This window comes from Lissotriton vulgaris, chromosome 6 (genome assembly GCF_964263255.1).
Source record: "Lissotriton vulgaris chromosome 6, aLisVul1.2, whole genome shotgun sequence".
In the NCBI taxonomy this organism is placed as follows: Eukaryota; Metazoa; Chordata; class Amphibia; order Caudata; family Salamandridae; genus Lissotriton; species Lissotriton vulgaris.
This window is the reverse complement of record NC_141694.1, coordinates 1,113,011,987-1,113,025,166: the sequence shown is the minus strand read 5'-3', so window position 1 is coordinate 1,113,025,166 and position 13,180 is coordinate 1,113,011,987. Positions and strand designations below refer to the sequence as shown.

The 13,180-nt window shown below is 44.7% G+C and overlaps 1 protein-coding gene across 2 annotated transcripts in view; it reads right to left on the bottom strand.

Moving 5' to 3' along the window:
• ATL2 (atlastin GTPase 2) overlaps positions 1-13,180 on the bottom strand; it is an 837,115-nt gene that overhangs the window by 28,321 nt on the left and 795,614 nt on the right. For both annotated transcript variants that reach the window (XM_086927189.1, XM_086927190.1), the window contains exon 12: positions 4,616-5,047. In XM_086927189.1, the coding sequence (XP_086783315.1) occupies positions 4,616-5,047 (432 nt within the window). The remainder of the gene's footprint in view (positions 1-4,615; positions 5,048-13,180) is intronic.

The following is a 13,180-nucleotide window of genomic DNA, read 5'->3' as shown; positions in this document are numbered from 1 at the left end:
TTTTAGACACTGCAGGAGCTGTTAGAGGCTTGTTCCAAACCTCCAAAATAGGCTCAGTTAAAGCCTCATTAAAAGGGAGCAACGGCTCAATCACAGAACTTGGGGAATGGAGAACCTCAGTCAGAAGATTAAATTTAAATTCGACCGTAGGCAAGGTTAAATTCAAAAGTTCCGCAGCCTTCCTCATGACCATGTGGTATGGCTTAACATCATTTGAAGGGGCATCAGATACAGATGGCAGCTCCCATTCAGGAGAAAGCTCCAGACCACTAGCCTCCGCTAGATCTTCAAAACAATCATCTTGAAGCTCACCTTCCTCCATCTCAGCCTCAGCCTCCCTATACCTTTGTTCTTCTAAGAGGCGCTGAGCATCCCTTCTGGATCTCTTTCACCAGCCGTGCCGTCAGATCCATGAACCACTCAGACGGAGCCGGGATCGACTCCGAAGGCCCAGGGCGCTGTTCACGAGGTCGACTCGGAGCAGGCAACGTCTGGTTCAGCATCAACTACCTCAGAGGAGCAGAGTACTGCCAAGGCGGCGCCAGCATGAAAGGCATAAAGGGAGCAGGAGCATAGGAGAGGGGAACTCCTAAATTAAAAGCCAGAGGACCCATAGGACCCGAAGGTTCACCAGAGGGGTACCATGCTCTGGAAAAGACACCATACATAGAATTTAAAAATGCCGAAGGGTCTTGACCTGGGGCCGGGAAAGGAGGGTGAGAACCCTCAGACTGACCCTATACAGGCTCCGGATTCGCCTCTTCTTCCACAGGTACTGAACCCTCATCCAAAGGGACTCAGATGGACACACTGGTAAGGGTGAGCTAGTCATGATGGTAAGCATTGATCGATGAATTTTAACTGCAATTCAGTTCTGCCACTCAAAGGCTGGCAAGTCCCTTGCAGCGAAAACCAGGGCACACTCAACTAGGGCAGTTTCCACCTCAACTACTCAACTACTATGTTTGCTAAAGTGCCTCTGGAGAAGATATATCGTGCTTTGACTTGGAAGAGTATGTATTCACACAGCATTACCTGCATCCCGCACAGCGTATTGATGCAGTGGTTGGACAAGTTTAACTACACCACTTATTTTAATAAGGGGAGTCTTAGTTCCATGTGTTTGCTTATGTATTTATGCACATTTTAATGCATGATGTATATACATTAATTTACTAAATTGCATATGAACGTTATGTATATATTTTCTACCCACCATCCGCTATTTGAGCTAATACTATAAGATATACAAATACAGTAACTGCTTGCTATTCTTATTCAAGCAAGTGAATCTATGAAATATCCAATACTGGAGGACAAAATAAGTAACTTACTTGTAAATGCAGCTCTCCAGTATTGGTATCTTTCACAGATTCCCATTATAGCCTGTGATTTTTTATTCTCATTTGTGCTTGAAATCTGAGGGACTCAGCCTCTGTTGGGAGTGCTCTAGAGGGTGTTGTCGCTGGATTGGTTAAAGTTCAAGTTTGGTCCTTTTTTTTTTTATAAAGGACATAGATAGGCTATTAAATCGACTTTTTCATTGCCATTATAGCCTATGAGTGATAGATAGTGCTTTATTATGGTACCCTGGGTCACCCACTTCGATGAATGATTCAAGCATGTGAATCTATGAAAGATGCCAATACTGGAGAACTGCAGTTACAGGTAAGTAAATTATTTTCTTATTCCTGCTCAAGGTATGTGGTTTGGAATGATGAACGCCTGGTATATGCTCTACAGGCAGGGCAAGTTTGAGCTTGAATACCCAATGCCAGAGCCTCCTGTGAAAGGGGTAGAGATCCTGTTCCTCCTTTCTATAGTTCAGACCCACTAGCTGTCCTTATGAGGACCCGTTGCTGAGCAATTATTGGCGGGAAAACTTTCAGCGAGAGTCTGACCACTCGGAGGTTAAATACGTTGCTGTGAGTATTTGATCCCGAGCAGGAGACCACAGATCACTTGTTGAGAATTCTAGCAAGTGTGCCCCCAGCACATCAATGAGGCGTCAGTTTTTATATGATAGTAGGGGTCTATTATGTAACCTGACCTGACAAAGATGATGCTCTTGTCTTACCATAATAGTCTTGGTTTCTCACATTCAGTTAACCAGATCGTTCTAGAGGCCACATGCTCCTTCCCACTGCAGGCCCAGTTGCTCTTAAGTCTAATCTTCAAACAGCAGTGTGGTATTAATAGGATGCATAAGGACATCATACGTAACAAGACCATGAATTTCTGTACTGTTATTTGCGATCTGCTAATCATGTTTTGTCTCAAGTTTATTACTTTTGCTTTTTCTTGTGATGAACATGCCTTCAACATGTGTGTGAATATCTGCTCCCTGAAAACAGGGAACACAGATGTTCTTCTCGTTCAGAGCGAGGAATAAGTAGTTTACTAGTTTAATTGTTTGGACTGCTGATTTAGTATGCTGTTTGGCAGGCAGTCGTCTAGGTGTGGAAAAATGCCAACTCCTTTTCTGTGCAAGCAGGCTGCGACCAGTCCTAAACATTTTGTAAAACCTCTTGCAGCTGATTTTAGCCTGGAATTGGTAGTAGCGTCCATGTACCATAAAGCAGAGAAATTGTCGGTGCAGAGGATGAATAGACAGCTGGAAAAAGGCATTCTCTAGGTCTGAGGCTAAATTATCTGAATGGCTAATGGACTGTAGAATATGCGCTACCATTCTGACAGTTTGTTTCCCGATGTATTTGTTTAGACCCCCCAGATTTAAAATAGGATGCCTTTCTCCATTTTCAGCGGAGATAAAGAAAATGATAGAATAGATGCCCTGATTTCTTTGGGCTTCTGGAAGCAGGTCTATAGCTGACTGATTAGTCATAAGTCTTGCAGATGCAAATGTTTGTTCGTTTTTTTATTATGAGCAAGACCCAACAGTCAAATGTTTTCATCAATGGTGTGAAGTAAGCCCGAACTTTCCCTACCACGGGAAGGTACGAGATGAGGTTGATGCTGACTGAAAAGACATGTTCTATGGGACTTGTTTCGCCTGTTATTGGAGGATCGTGACTTTACTTTGCTGTCTTCCTCCAGGTTGTCTCCCAGAACATAACTAGGTGGATTCATGCTGTGGATAGAAGCTTTTCTGTAAGGATGAATAGTACTGTAGGTTCCTGGTTGGTAGAAACGTCTGAGAATATGGTCTTTAACTCCAAGAAGAAAAATCCTGCCTCTTTGGCAGGATATGCAGATATCTGGCCGCATCGGTATCAGTCTACAGATGTTTAAAGAAAGTCGTTAGCATGCTTATAGAATAAACACTGGCCATTAAAAATCATATCTAGTATTTTTGACAGCACCTCTGGTCTGCAAGGAAGTTATTTTAGCCAACCACTTTTTCTAAGCTCTGCTCTCATGGCCATATGGCGAAAGCCAGTATTTGATAGATTTAGGACTGCGTCAGTAAGAGCGAAGAACGTGACCTTGCCTACCTTCATGTTGCCTTTAACTTCTACACAGTATTCTTCTGGCAACTTTTTCCAGAGCCACAGCGGAATTAGCAATCTTCACAGACGTTGCTGGTAAGATGCAGTTTCTCTAGCCCATCGTATACAAGTGTTTGCCATCACGGTCTGTATGAATCAAGCATGAATACTGGTTGTATGGTTTTATTTGTGCTGCTGCTGATATAGCTTCCAACTGAGGCTTTGGTAGATAATTAAGATATGACTCTCTCTATCAGTCAGTCCTGGAACTAACTGCACTACGAACTAAACAGTCCTTGGATACACAACCCAATTTGTGAAGACCGCAAATGCATTTAGTGTGGAGATTATCACTACAGATTGTTCCTGACCCATATGAAGGACATGGCTTGAACAAGGCCATTGAGAATTCAGCCATAGCACAGCAATGATGAAAAAATGAACAAATCCACCTCAGCCACTTGAAGAAAGGAGCAGACACTGCTTACCTGTGTGGCTGGGGATGTATAAGTTCCAAACAAAATAGTTTGATGTTAGTGAGGAAAACAAAAGAGAGAGAAGAGCTCTGCTGATTCACTGTTGTCCTGAAGATCTTGCAGAATATAAGAGGACTATGTGAGCCTTTGAGGAGGGCTGGAAGCCGGAGCCCCCTCCACCTTATCTTTAGGCTACACTTGAAAGGTTTGGTTTTCCGTGGAAATGAGTCGAGGGTATCTAGGCGTGGCGCCATCACGGGGAGACTGCGGTGTTCGGAGTATGACTGATAAACCTGGGCAATGAAGACATTAAAAAAAAAGAAGCTATCTTGGCGTTTTATATCGAACCACAACACAAGTTATTTACAGGATTTTAAGTAACTCATTTGAAACGGGACATATATGTCAGATTGAAAAGTTACTTACCTGGTATCCTAGCTCCGTCGTGTATTCGCTCTAAATCCACAAACAAAATATCTTCGAGCAAGTGCAAATCCCTTCAGTCTGTTGAGATATTCAACTGTTTATCGGATTCACAGAGAATCCGGGGACTGATTAACTACCTTACACACCAACCTGATGCTTTAACATTTTTTTAAAAAAAAGATTTAGATGAGGCACTCACTGAACAAGGTTTCAGAAACAGAAAGAGCTAGAAGCAGGTATATGAGAATAAAATGAAATACTAACCTGCTCCCATATTAACTCTGCTAATTGATCGATAAGAGTTCCAATTTCTCTGAATTCACCAGAGTATTTCACATATGCCCAGGCACAGAGGGAGAGAAGTGCTGCACCCATGATAAGGTTACACAATACTGCTATTGTGTTCAAACCAATGAAGCCAGTCAGTCCTGCGATAATGTATGTGGCAAACATAACAGCAAAAAGCGTAGCAGGGGTACGTGCAGCATAAAATATGTTTTTGCCATCATTGTGCTTTATGAAGTTTGCATAGGTTTCTTCTATCTCTGCTTCAAGCTGGTCCTGGTAGCGTTGACAAAACTCCTCCCCTCCCATCTTTTTCACCGATCGGAACTGTTTGATAGCAGAATCCTTTACATCTTGATGTTTTCGATCCAAGTCTGAAGGTGCAATGTATGGCTTATCTCCTCCGCATACCTGTAAAACATGCAATTGTTAAGAGTAAGATTTTGTTGCATGAAGACCGATAGACAATCTAGCTAACATTTTTAAAACCTAATTAGTCACAATACTTTGATACATAGTTGAAGAAAAAAAAAAGATAAATGACCACAATAGGTGAGCTTTTCCTAAATTATCAATTGCTACTTTGAACTTAAAAGCGGAGTGGAGTAGCATAGAGCAGTCCTGAGCAGAGTGGCGTGAACTAGAGTGGTGTAGCTTAGAGTAGCATAGAGCAGAGTGAACTGGAGCAGCGTTGAGAGGGTCATAGTGTATGGGTTGGTGTAGAGTGGCACGATGTAGAGCGGAATGGAGTGTCTGAGTGGGGTAGAGTTGAGTGGCAGAGAGTGGGGTGAAGTAGAGTGGAGTAGGGTGAAGCAGAGTGGTGTTGAGTACAGTGGTGTTGTGGGGTGGCGTAAAGTAGAGTGGCATAGAGTTGTGCTGAGTGGAGTGATGTGAAATGGAGTAAATTGGAGTGGCGTATAGTGGAGAGGCACAGAGCGGTGTTGTGTTGAGTGGCATGTTTTAGAGTAGAGTGGTGTGGAGTAGTACGGAGAAGTGTAGAGTGGCAGTGTGGAGTGGTGCAGAGTAGCACTGTGTGGAGTCGAGTGACATACCATGAAGTGGCCTGGAGTACAGTGGAATGGCACAGAGTTGCACCGTGTAGAGTAGAGTGTCGCAGAGTGGTGTGAAGTGTTGTGGCGCAGAGTGGCACTGTGTGGAGTCAAGTGACGCAGAGTGGTGTAACAGTGATTTTATAACATACTTAGTATGAGATATATTAATAAATAAAGTGGTGTTTGTGTTAGTATGTAGCTCAGTAAATATAAGTATGATCAATTATTTGCATAAGTGAGTAGGATGTCTGCATAAATGAATAGTATATGTGCTGGTGTGTAATGTTGATGTAGGTGCATAAGTATATTTAATAGTGTTCTATTGATATTTGTTAGCATGAATGAGTGAATCTATAGGTAAGTGTTTAGATGTGCGTAGATCTAGGAATCACTGAGTGGGTTTTTAGAAACTTGTACTGGTGTGTCAATGGTTTCAAATATGGTACTTCATATTTTATAATGAGTGTTGAAAGGTTATGCTACTGTATGATGAGGTGTATCAGTTTGTCACATGGATGATCTCATCAGTGAGGTCATTGGAGATGTCATCAGTGATGTCACTGACCATGTCATGAATGATGTAATATGTGACATCATCATCAGTGGATTGCGGGCGCGTTAGTTATAGTTAGCACAACTAACTATAACGGGGGAATTTCAATGGTTTTGTAAGAGTGAAATGGCCAAATAAATATAACACCCCTGAAACCTGTGGTTTTTTCAGTGAATTTCTAAAGTTTTTTAAACGCTAATTCCTAACTATAACATGTCTGAAACCTGTTTTTTTTCAGTGAATTTTAAAGGTTTTGTAAATGACAATTTTTAAATAAATTTATTCTTATATTTTTAGGTTTCGCCTAAGTGAAAGCTGCGCACGCAGCTTTTCACGAAGGTGAAAACATAATGAGAACAGTATGTGGCTTGGTCACCGCCTCTCTGCTCCATTGGCTAGCTCCATAAATGGAGGCTAGCCATTGGAACAGAGAACTGTCCGTCATGGCCGGACCAGATTCGTGGGCGTTCCCGCGATTTCTTCCCTCTCCACCCTTTTCGCATCGTCATCGCGGCCGTGGTTTATTTTTTGTTGTTGTCCAGGTTTGTTTTGGCCATTCCGCGGCCGACCGCCAACGGAGGAAGCCTTCCCGACCCCCCTCCCTCTGTCCGTTCCCGCCCCCCCCCCCCCTGTCCGTGTGCTTCATGTTTTTCCTGCGGCCTTCATGACCCCCCACCCGCTGTCCGCATGCACCCCCCCCCCCCCCCCAATTCACAGCCACCTCATATGCATGCCCCCTCCGGTGCCTGCCCCTGAGTGCCCACCACAGCTATGCCCCTGATCAGGCCCCATGAGATACCCCCCACACCCCCCGCATCTCACGTTCCTTCTCTTGTTGACTTCACCCCAAGGACGTGTTTTGTGCCCTTTGTTTGAGCGGGATTAAGACAAACCGAGCAGAGCACAGAATTTAATCAGCGCCTTAGCAGAGGCTTCTCTGCACTTTGGGCAAACACTGGCTGTGGTTGGGGGGTTAAAGGTCGTGTCTTATCACAGAGGGTTAGGGGGGCCTTGTGACCTTCGCGGGACCACGGACAGTACAGAAGACTAGAATCCAAAGGATGACGTGTTCAACACATAATATCATTCTGTCCACGTGAAGTTCAGTTTTGCGTGTTATTGTATTTGAAACGTCAGGTGAAATACACAAGTGCTGGTACAAGATGGCGCAGCTTCTAAGCGCTGTGGGTGTTCAGTATGTATGGTGGGTGGTCACTGCGTGGTGTTCAGAGAGTTTGCGTTTTGAGTCCCAGTGCAGGGGCGTAGCTACCATTTGTGCAGCGGGTGCAGTGACACCCGGGCCCGAGGGGACCACTCAACCCTGACTTAATACTGTATTTTATAATTCCAACAGCAGCCAGGGACCACCGCGCACTGGCTCCGCTACTGACCCAGTCAGTGCCCACCCGTGGCAGCTGAGTGGTGCTCGGGGGTGCGGTCGTGCCATCCCTCGTGGGGCCCCCACTCCCTCAGACTGATGTCACCCTTCCATACTCATTCACCTACACACCTTTCGCCCGCCCTGTTCCACCCACAAGTACCCTCGTGCCGGACGCCCCCACCCTCTCGCCCCTTCTACCCTGGCCGCCCTCGAGGCGGTTGTCTGCCCCCTTCTGTCTCTGATCTGTCGCAAACCCCATTACCTGAATGCTGCATTATTATATACTTTTTCTGTGGCTCTTTTAACCCATAGGAATCCCCACGTGTACCTCGAGTAAACGTATTCACATAACATGTAAAGCGCTTTGATACCGTCGGGCCCAGGCAGCGCTATATAAAACTCAAATATCCTTTGAACTACCCGGGGAGGGGCGGTGTGAAATGTCTGGAGATCGAAAGAAGTCTTAGCAGAGGTGGAGGATCGGGGCTTGGGGAGGGGCAGTGATGTCACTTCCGGTCCCTCTTTCCCACCTCCCCATCCTAGAGGTGTGTTTGTGTCTGGTGCCTATCACGCCCCTCCACCTGTCTCCCACGCATGCCCGCCGCATCCTCGGTGCGGGCTCTGTCTTCAGGGCGTGAGGTCTGTGTTTACATCCTGTGACCAGGTACACCCCCCGCCCCCTGCTGCCGCGCCCGGGCCTCTTCTGGTGACAGGTGTCTGCCATTAGCAAAGCCCATAGGTCTGGTCTTGGCGAACCGCAGTGAGGGCGATTTGTCTTCTATTTTTTGTTAAGGCTGGCAACCATACGCCATAAAGATAATGACGAAGGAACCCTGCCCCCCACCACCACCTGACGTGGCAGCTGAACGCCCCCCCAGAATGTCATTGCACCACTCCCATCATTGTGACAGAGCACGGGTGCGTGTGAGCAGCGCCGTGATTCGAACTTAGAAAGAAGCCCTTTGTCTTTAATGATTGTCATCTGAAAGAATTCCTCTGAACAGTAGAAAGAAACTATTCGATTGATTCTGAGCTGCTGTGAGCAGAACACATGGCTTAGGCACACGAAAAAGATTGAAAAATGGAAAGTAAAAAAGCATTGGCAATATAAGTTTGGGCCGCAATCTCGTTCACATGTCGGATGTGACCCCCTTTCTGAGTCCCAAAAGGAGACATGTCTACAAAAGAGACCCCAACGCTGCTTTTCCAAGTAGTTTACGAGTGACCACAGAACCGTGGTCGAGAGGAGGATGCCTTCCGCCCCCCCCCCCCCCCTCCCCCGTGCATCTTTAATTCATCACCAGAAGCCATGCCTGGTTCACCTCTCACTCGGAGTACAAGCTCTGGGTAACTGCAGCTCTCTAAAGTCACATCAAGGCAGGACTACTGAGATTATGCGGTAGTGTTGCTGCGGCGTTTTTCACATAATTTTGGTTCTGCCGCATTTGCCACATAATCCATAGATTTTAGCCCATTTTTAGGTTTCGCCTAAGTGAAAGCTGCGCACGCAGCTTTTCACGAAGGTGAAAACCTAATGAGAACAGTATGTGGCTTGGTCACCGCCTCTCTGTTCCATTGGCTAGCTCCATAAATGGAGGCTAGCCAAGGGAACAGAGATCTGTCCGTCATGGCCGGACCAGATTCGTGGGCGTTCCCGCGATTTCTTCCCTCTCCACCCTTTTCGCATCGTCATCGCGGCCGTGGTTTATTTTGTTGTTGTTGTCCAGGTTTGTTTTGGCCATTCCGCTGCCGACCGCCAACGGAGGAAGCCTTCCCGCCCCCCCCTCCTGCTGTCCGTTCCCCCCCCCCCCCCCCCCCCCCCCCCCCCCGTCCGTGTGCTTCATGTTTTTCCGGTGTAGTCATGCAACTGCTTAGTTCATCCCAAATCTGCTCTCCTCCAGCCTTAGGAAGATCATTGACTGGACTATGTGGAAAAATAAAATCAGAAGTGTAGCAATGACAGGAAACTACAGCAGAGTCAGGGAAATGCAACTAACATCTGTTTCTTGTTCATCAGCAGTTGGAATGAAACCTACACCGAGGTGGGCAGGGCGGACTCAAGTCTGCCTAAATCCGAGAGGTACACGGGGAAAAAAAACGCTTGAAGGAAGACATGTCGGGGAGATGGGGGTGGGGTTAGACTTACAGTATCGCTGCCAGGGAACAAGGAGGCACTATATAGAAAAGCTTAACAGAAAACGATAGAACAGAAGAGCGAGATCTTGCGGGAAAAAAAGGTCTCCCAATGTGTCTGTAGATGCAAAAGTGTTTCAGTAACTGGAATGCAACTCAGAACAGCTGCTGTCGCACACAAACCCACCAAGGCCTCAAGACAGTCTGAACAGAAGGGTGTGTGTGTGTGGCTGGTTCTGGGTGTGTGTGTGTGGCTGGCTCTGGGTGTGTTTGTGTGGTAGTAATTGCTGTCTGCTGAGCTCGTCCGTAGGGTACAATAGGTCTCACATTTGCGAGAGATTAAGCTAATGGCAATGTAAATGACAATGCCATTTATTTATCTGTTTTCAAAACCAATACATAAATACAAATTTTGTCATTTACAATGCCAATAGCTCAAACTTTTCCAAAGGCGAAACCATTGCATTGTAAATGCTTGTTTTATTTTGATACGGATTTGCATTTTTTTTTAACTAGCTATTTTATTTTTTACATTACATTACATTGTGTGGCCCCCCTTCTTTTTAATTTTTTTGGGCCCTGCACCCCATCCTCTTGAGCCTGACCTGCAAATCTAAATTTATTCATATTTTTTTTTTTATAGGAATGGGATTCCTATGGAAGGAAATACAAGTTACTTGTAAGTATGCTTGACACTACTTTTCATGGTCAGTGCTGGGCTAAAAGATGCAGCACTGGATTCTCTCCTGATAAATGAATACATCGGAATTCTTTGTTCGGATGACTTAAGGTGAATATTTTAAAGTTCGAAAACTGCACACTGAGAAGAATTTGCAACTGAAACCAGTCAATGTCAGCCTATGAAAAGAAACTCACTTAGCAGGTAAATAGTGTTATTACATTTTCTTACTCAGGGGTGGATCCTGGATCCAGCACTGCTGCATCACCTCTAAACAGTTGAAAGAATGCAAATTACCAAAGACGTGCGGAAGCCCACGTCTTTCTTTTTTTTTTATATCACTAGAATGCGCAGATCATACGAGCACCCCGCGATTTTACCAAAAAAAACCAAATTGGGGCCCAGGGGGGGTCCTTGTGGAACCACCTGAGCAGACCTAGAGGGTCAGGGTGTGTCTACCCTCCCCCTTTTCACGTTTTAAACTCACATTTCACACACTTCTTCACCCTCCTTTCTACCGAGGCATAAAATGGTTGCCAACAGTTTCAAGTTTCGTATGCACTCGACATCCAATTAGCATTCAGCGCGTGATCGGAAGGCTGCGCTTATGGTACGATGACAATAAGCGGAGTATCCGTATTCAATTTTTTCATGGGAAGGGGGCTGCGTTGCCCCTCCCGTGGTCAATTCCGGGCACCGGGGTCCCCACCCCCCGGGGCACGGCTAATTATATATTATTATTTTATGGAGGAGGGCTACGTAGCCCCCCTACTGAAGCTACTTCAAGGCCCCGGGGACATCCTTTTAAAAAAATGTATTATGACCGTCACCGTTTGGGACGGTGCGAGGGTCTTCAATTCACCTACTGTCCCACCAGCTCCCCGCCTCCTGCAGGAGCCGGTGTTCTATCAACATCCGAAGTCCATCTGTGTATGTACCACCTAGAAGTTGCCTTCACTTTACGCATGCATGCATGTTTGTGGTAGCGCATGCGGGTTAATATTATGTATGCGCACAATACGTCCCACCGTCTGGTAATGTACCCCTAACGTATTTACTTTTATTTGCGCATGCTCAATTACAACATGCCCAATCACAGGTCTCACACCCAGTGACATCATGCTCAACCAATCATCCTTCTGCAAAGCATTTATAACCTGCCAACCTTCTCAAACTTTTCCTATTCCGCAGTCACAGTCATTGATGGTGTTCGTATCCACTTCTTCGTAGGTGAGCACTTTTTTTAAGAATAATTAAAATAATTAATCTGAATGATCTTTAAATAACGCGTAAATGCAAATTTCTGTTCGATTTGACAATATTGTTTTTAAGCACGCTTTCCTACTTTTTTTATATTGTTAAAGTTGACTTCGTAACTTTTGTTTGAGCAAACCACTTAATCCTGCCGCCTTTAATTTTGTAAGTAGAGCGCCACGTGCTGCTGCCTCCCCATGCAGTGCACATGTAATCGATTGGCCAATGTTGTATTTTAGCACGCTCTCCATGTTTTTTAATAACATTAAACTTGATTTCTTATCCTTTGTTCTGTGCAAATCAGTTAATCCTGCCCAGTTTCTTTAATTTGCCAAGCGCCACATGGCCCTTCCTGCATCAGTGTGCCACGTACTGTTCAAGTTAATGCGAAGTATTTGTTCTCATGTAAGTAGTGCGTTACGTGCCCATGCATTGCAAAAGTAATGTTTTCGGCAATAGTGTATTTTAGCGCGATTTCCAGCTCTTATACCTCAAATATCTTACCTTGGTAGGCGATGTTTCTAAGCAAATCACTTAATCCTGCCGCCTTTAATTTTGTAACTAATGGGCCACGTGCTGCTTCCTCCTCATGCAATGCACATGTAATCAATTGACCAATGTTGAATTTTAGCACGCTCTCCATGTTTTTAAAAACGTTAAACTTGATTTGCTATCCTTTGTTCTGTGCAAATCTCTTAATCCTGACACGTTTCTTTAATTTGCCAAGCGCCACGTGGCCGTTTCCGCAGCAGTGTGGTACATGCTGTTCAACTTAATGCGATGTAGTTTTTCTCGTGTAAGTAGTGCGTCACGTGCCCCATGCTTTTTTTTTTTTTTTAACTTTTTATTGTAAACAAGTTAACAGGAAAAAATACGATACAAATATGTATATCCAGGACATTAAATACATTAGAGAAATAGTTAAATAATACAGCAAATATTGCAACAAGGAGGGAACAAAGAGGTATCATCAAAACGCAAAGAAAGATCATAGACGTCCAAAGTTGCTGAACGTGGAGATAAAAAAAAAGAAAAGGTATATAAGTTTATAGATTTCATACAATGTCAAAGGAAATAGAATTTTGACAAATTCATATCAAGTTAAGAAGCAAGTTCCCCAATATCTTTCAAATTTTATCAGTGAACGGCCTCCCCTTAGGTTAGCTAGGGCAGATTCCATGGAATGTATTTCCATTACTAGAGCCCACCAATCCCAGGCCGTAGGTGGATCTATAGCAATCCAGGCTCTTGCAACAGTTAGTTTAGCACAAGAGATAAGTATGGTTGCCAAAGGAGAATGTGGGATTTGGGTAGGTTGATGATCTAACAAAACTAGGTGGGCAGTAAGAATAGGCAAAAAAATATTCTTGATTCTACAGATATCTTGAATCTCGTCCCAGAAGGTTTTAAGCTTAGGGCAGGAAAACAACATATGAACTAAATTAACGGCTACCCCAGAGCATTTGGGGCATTTTGTGCGGTCTGTGAAATC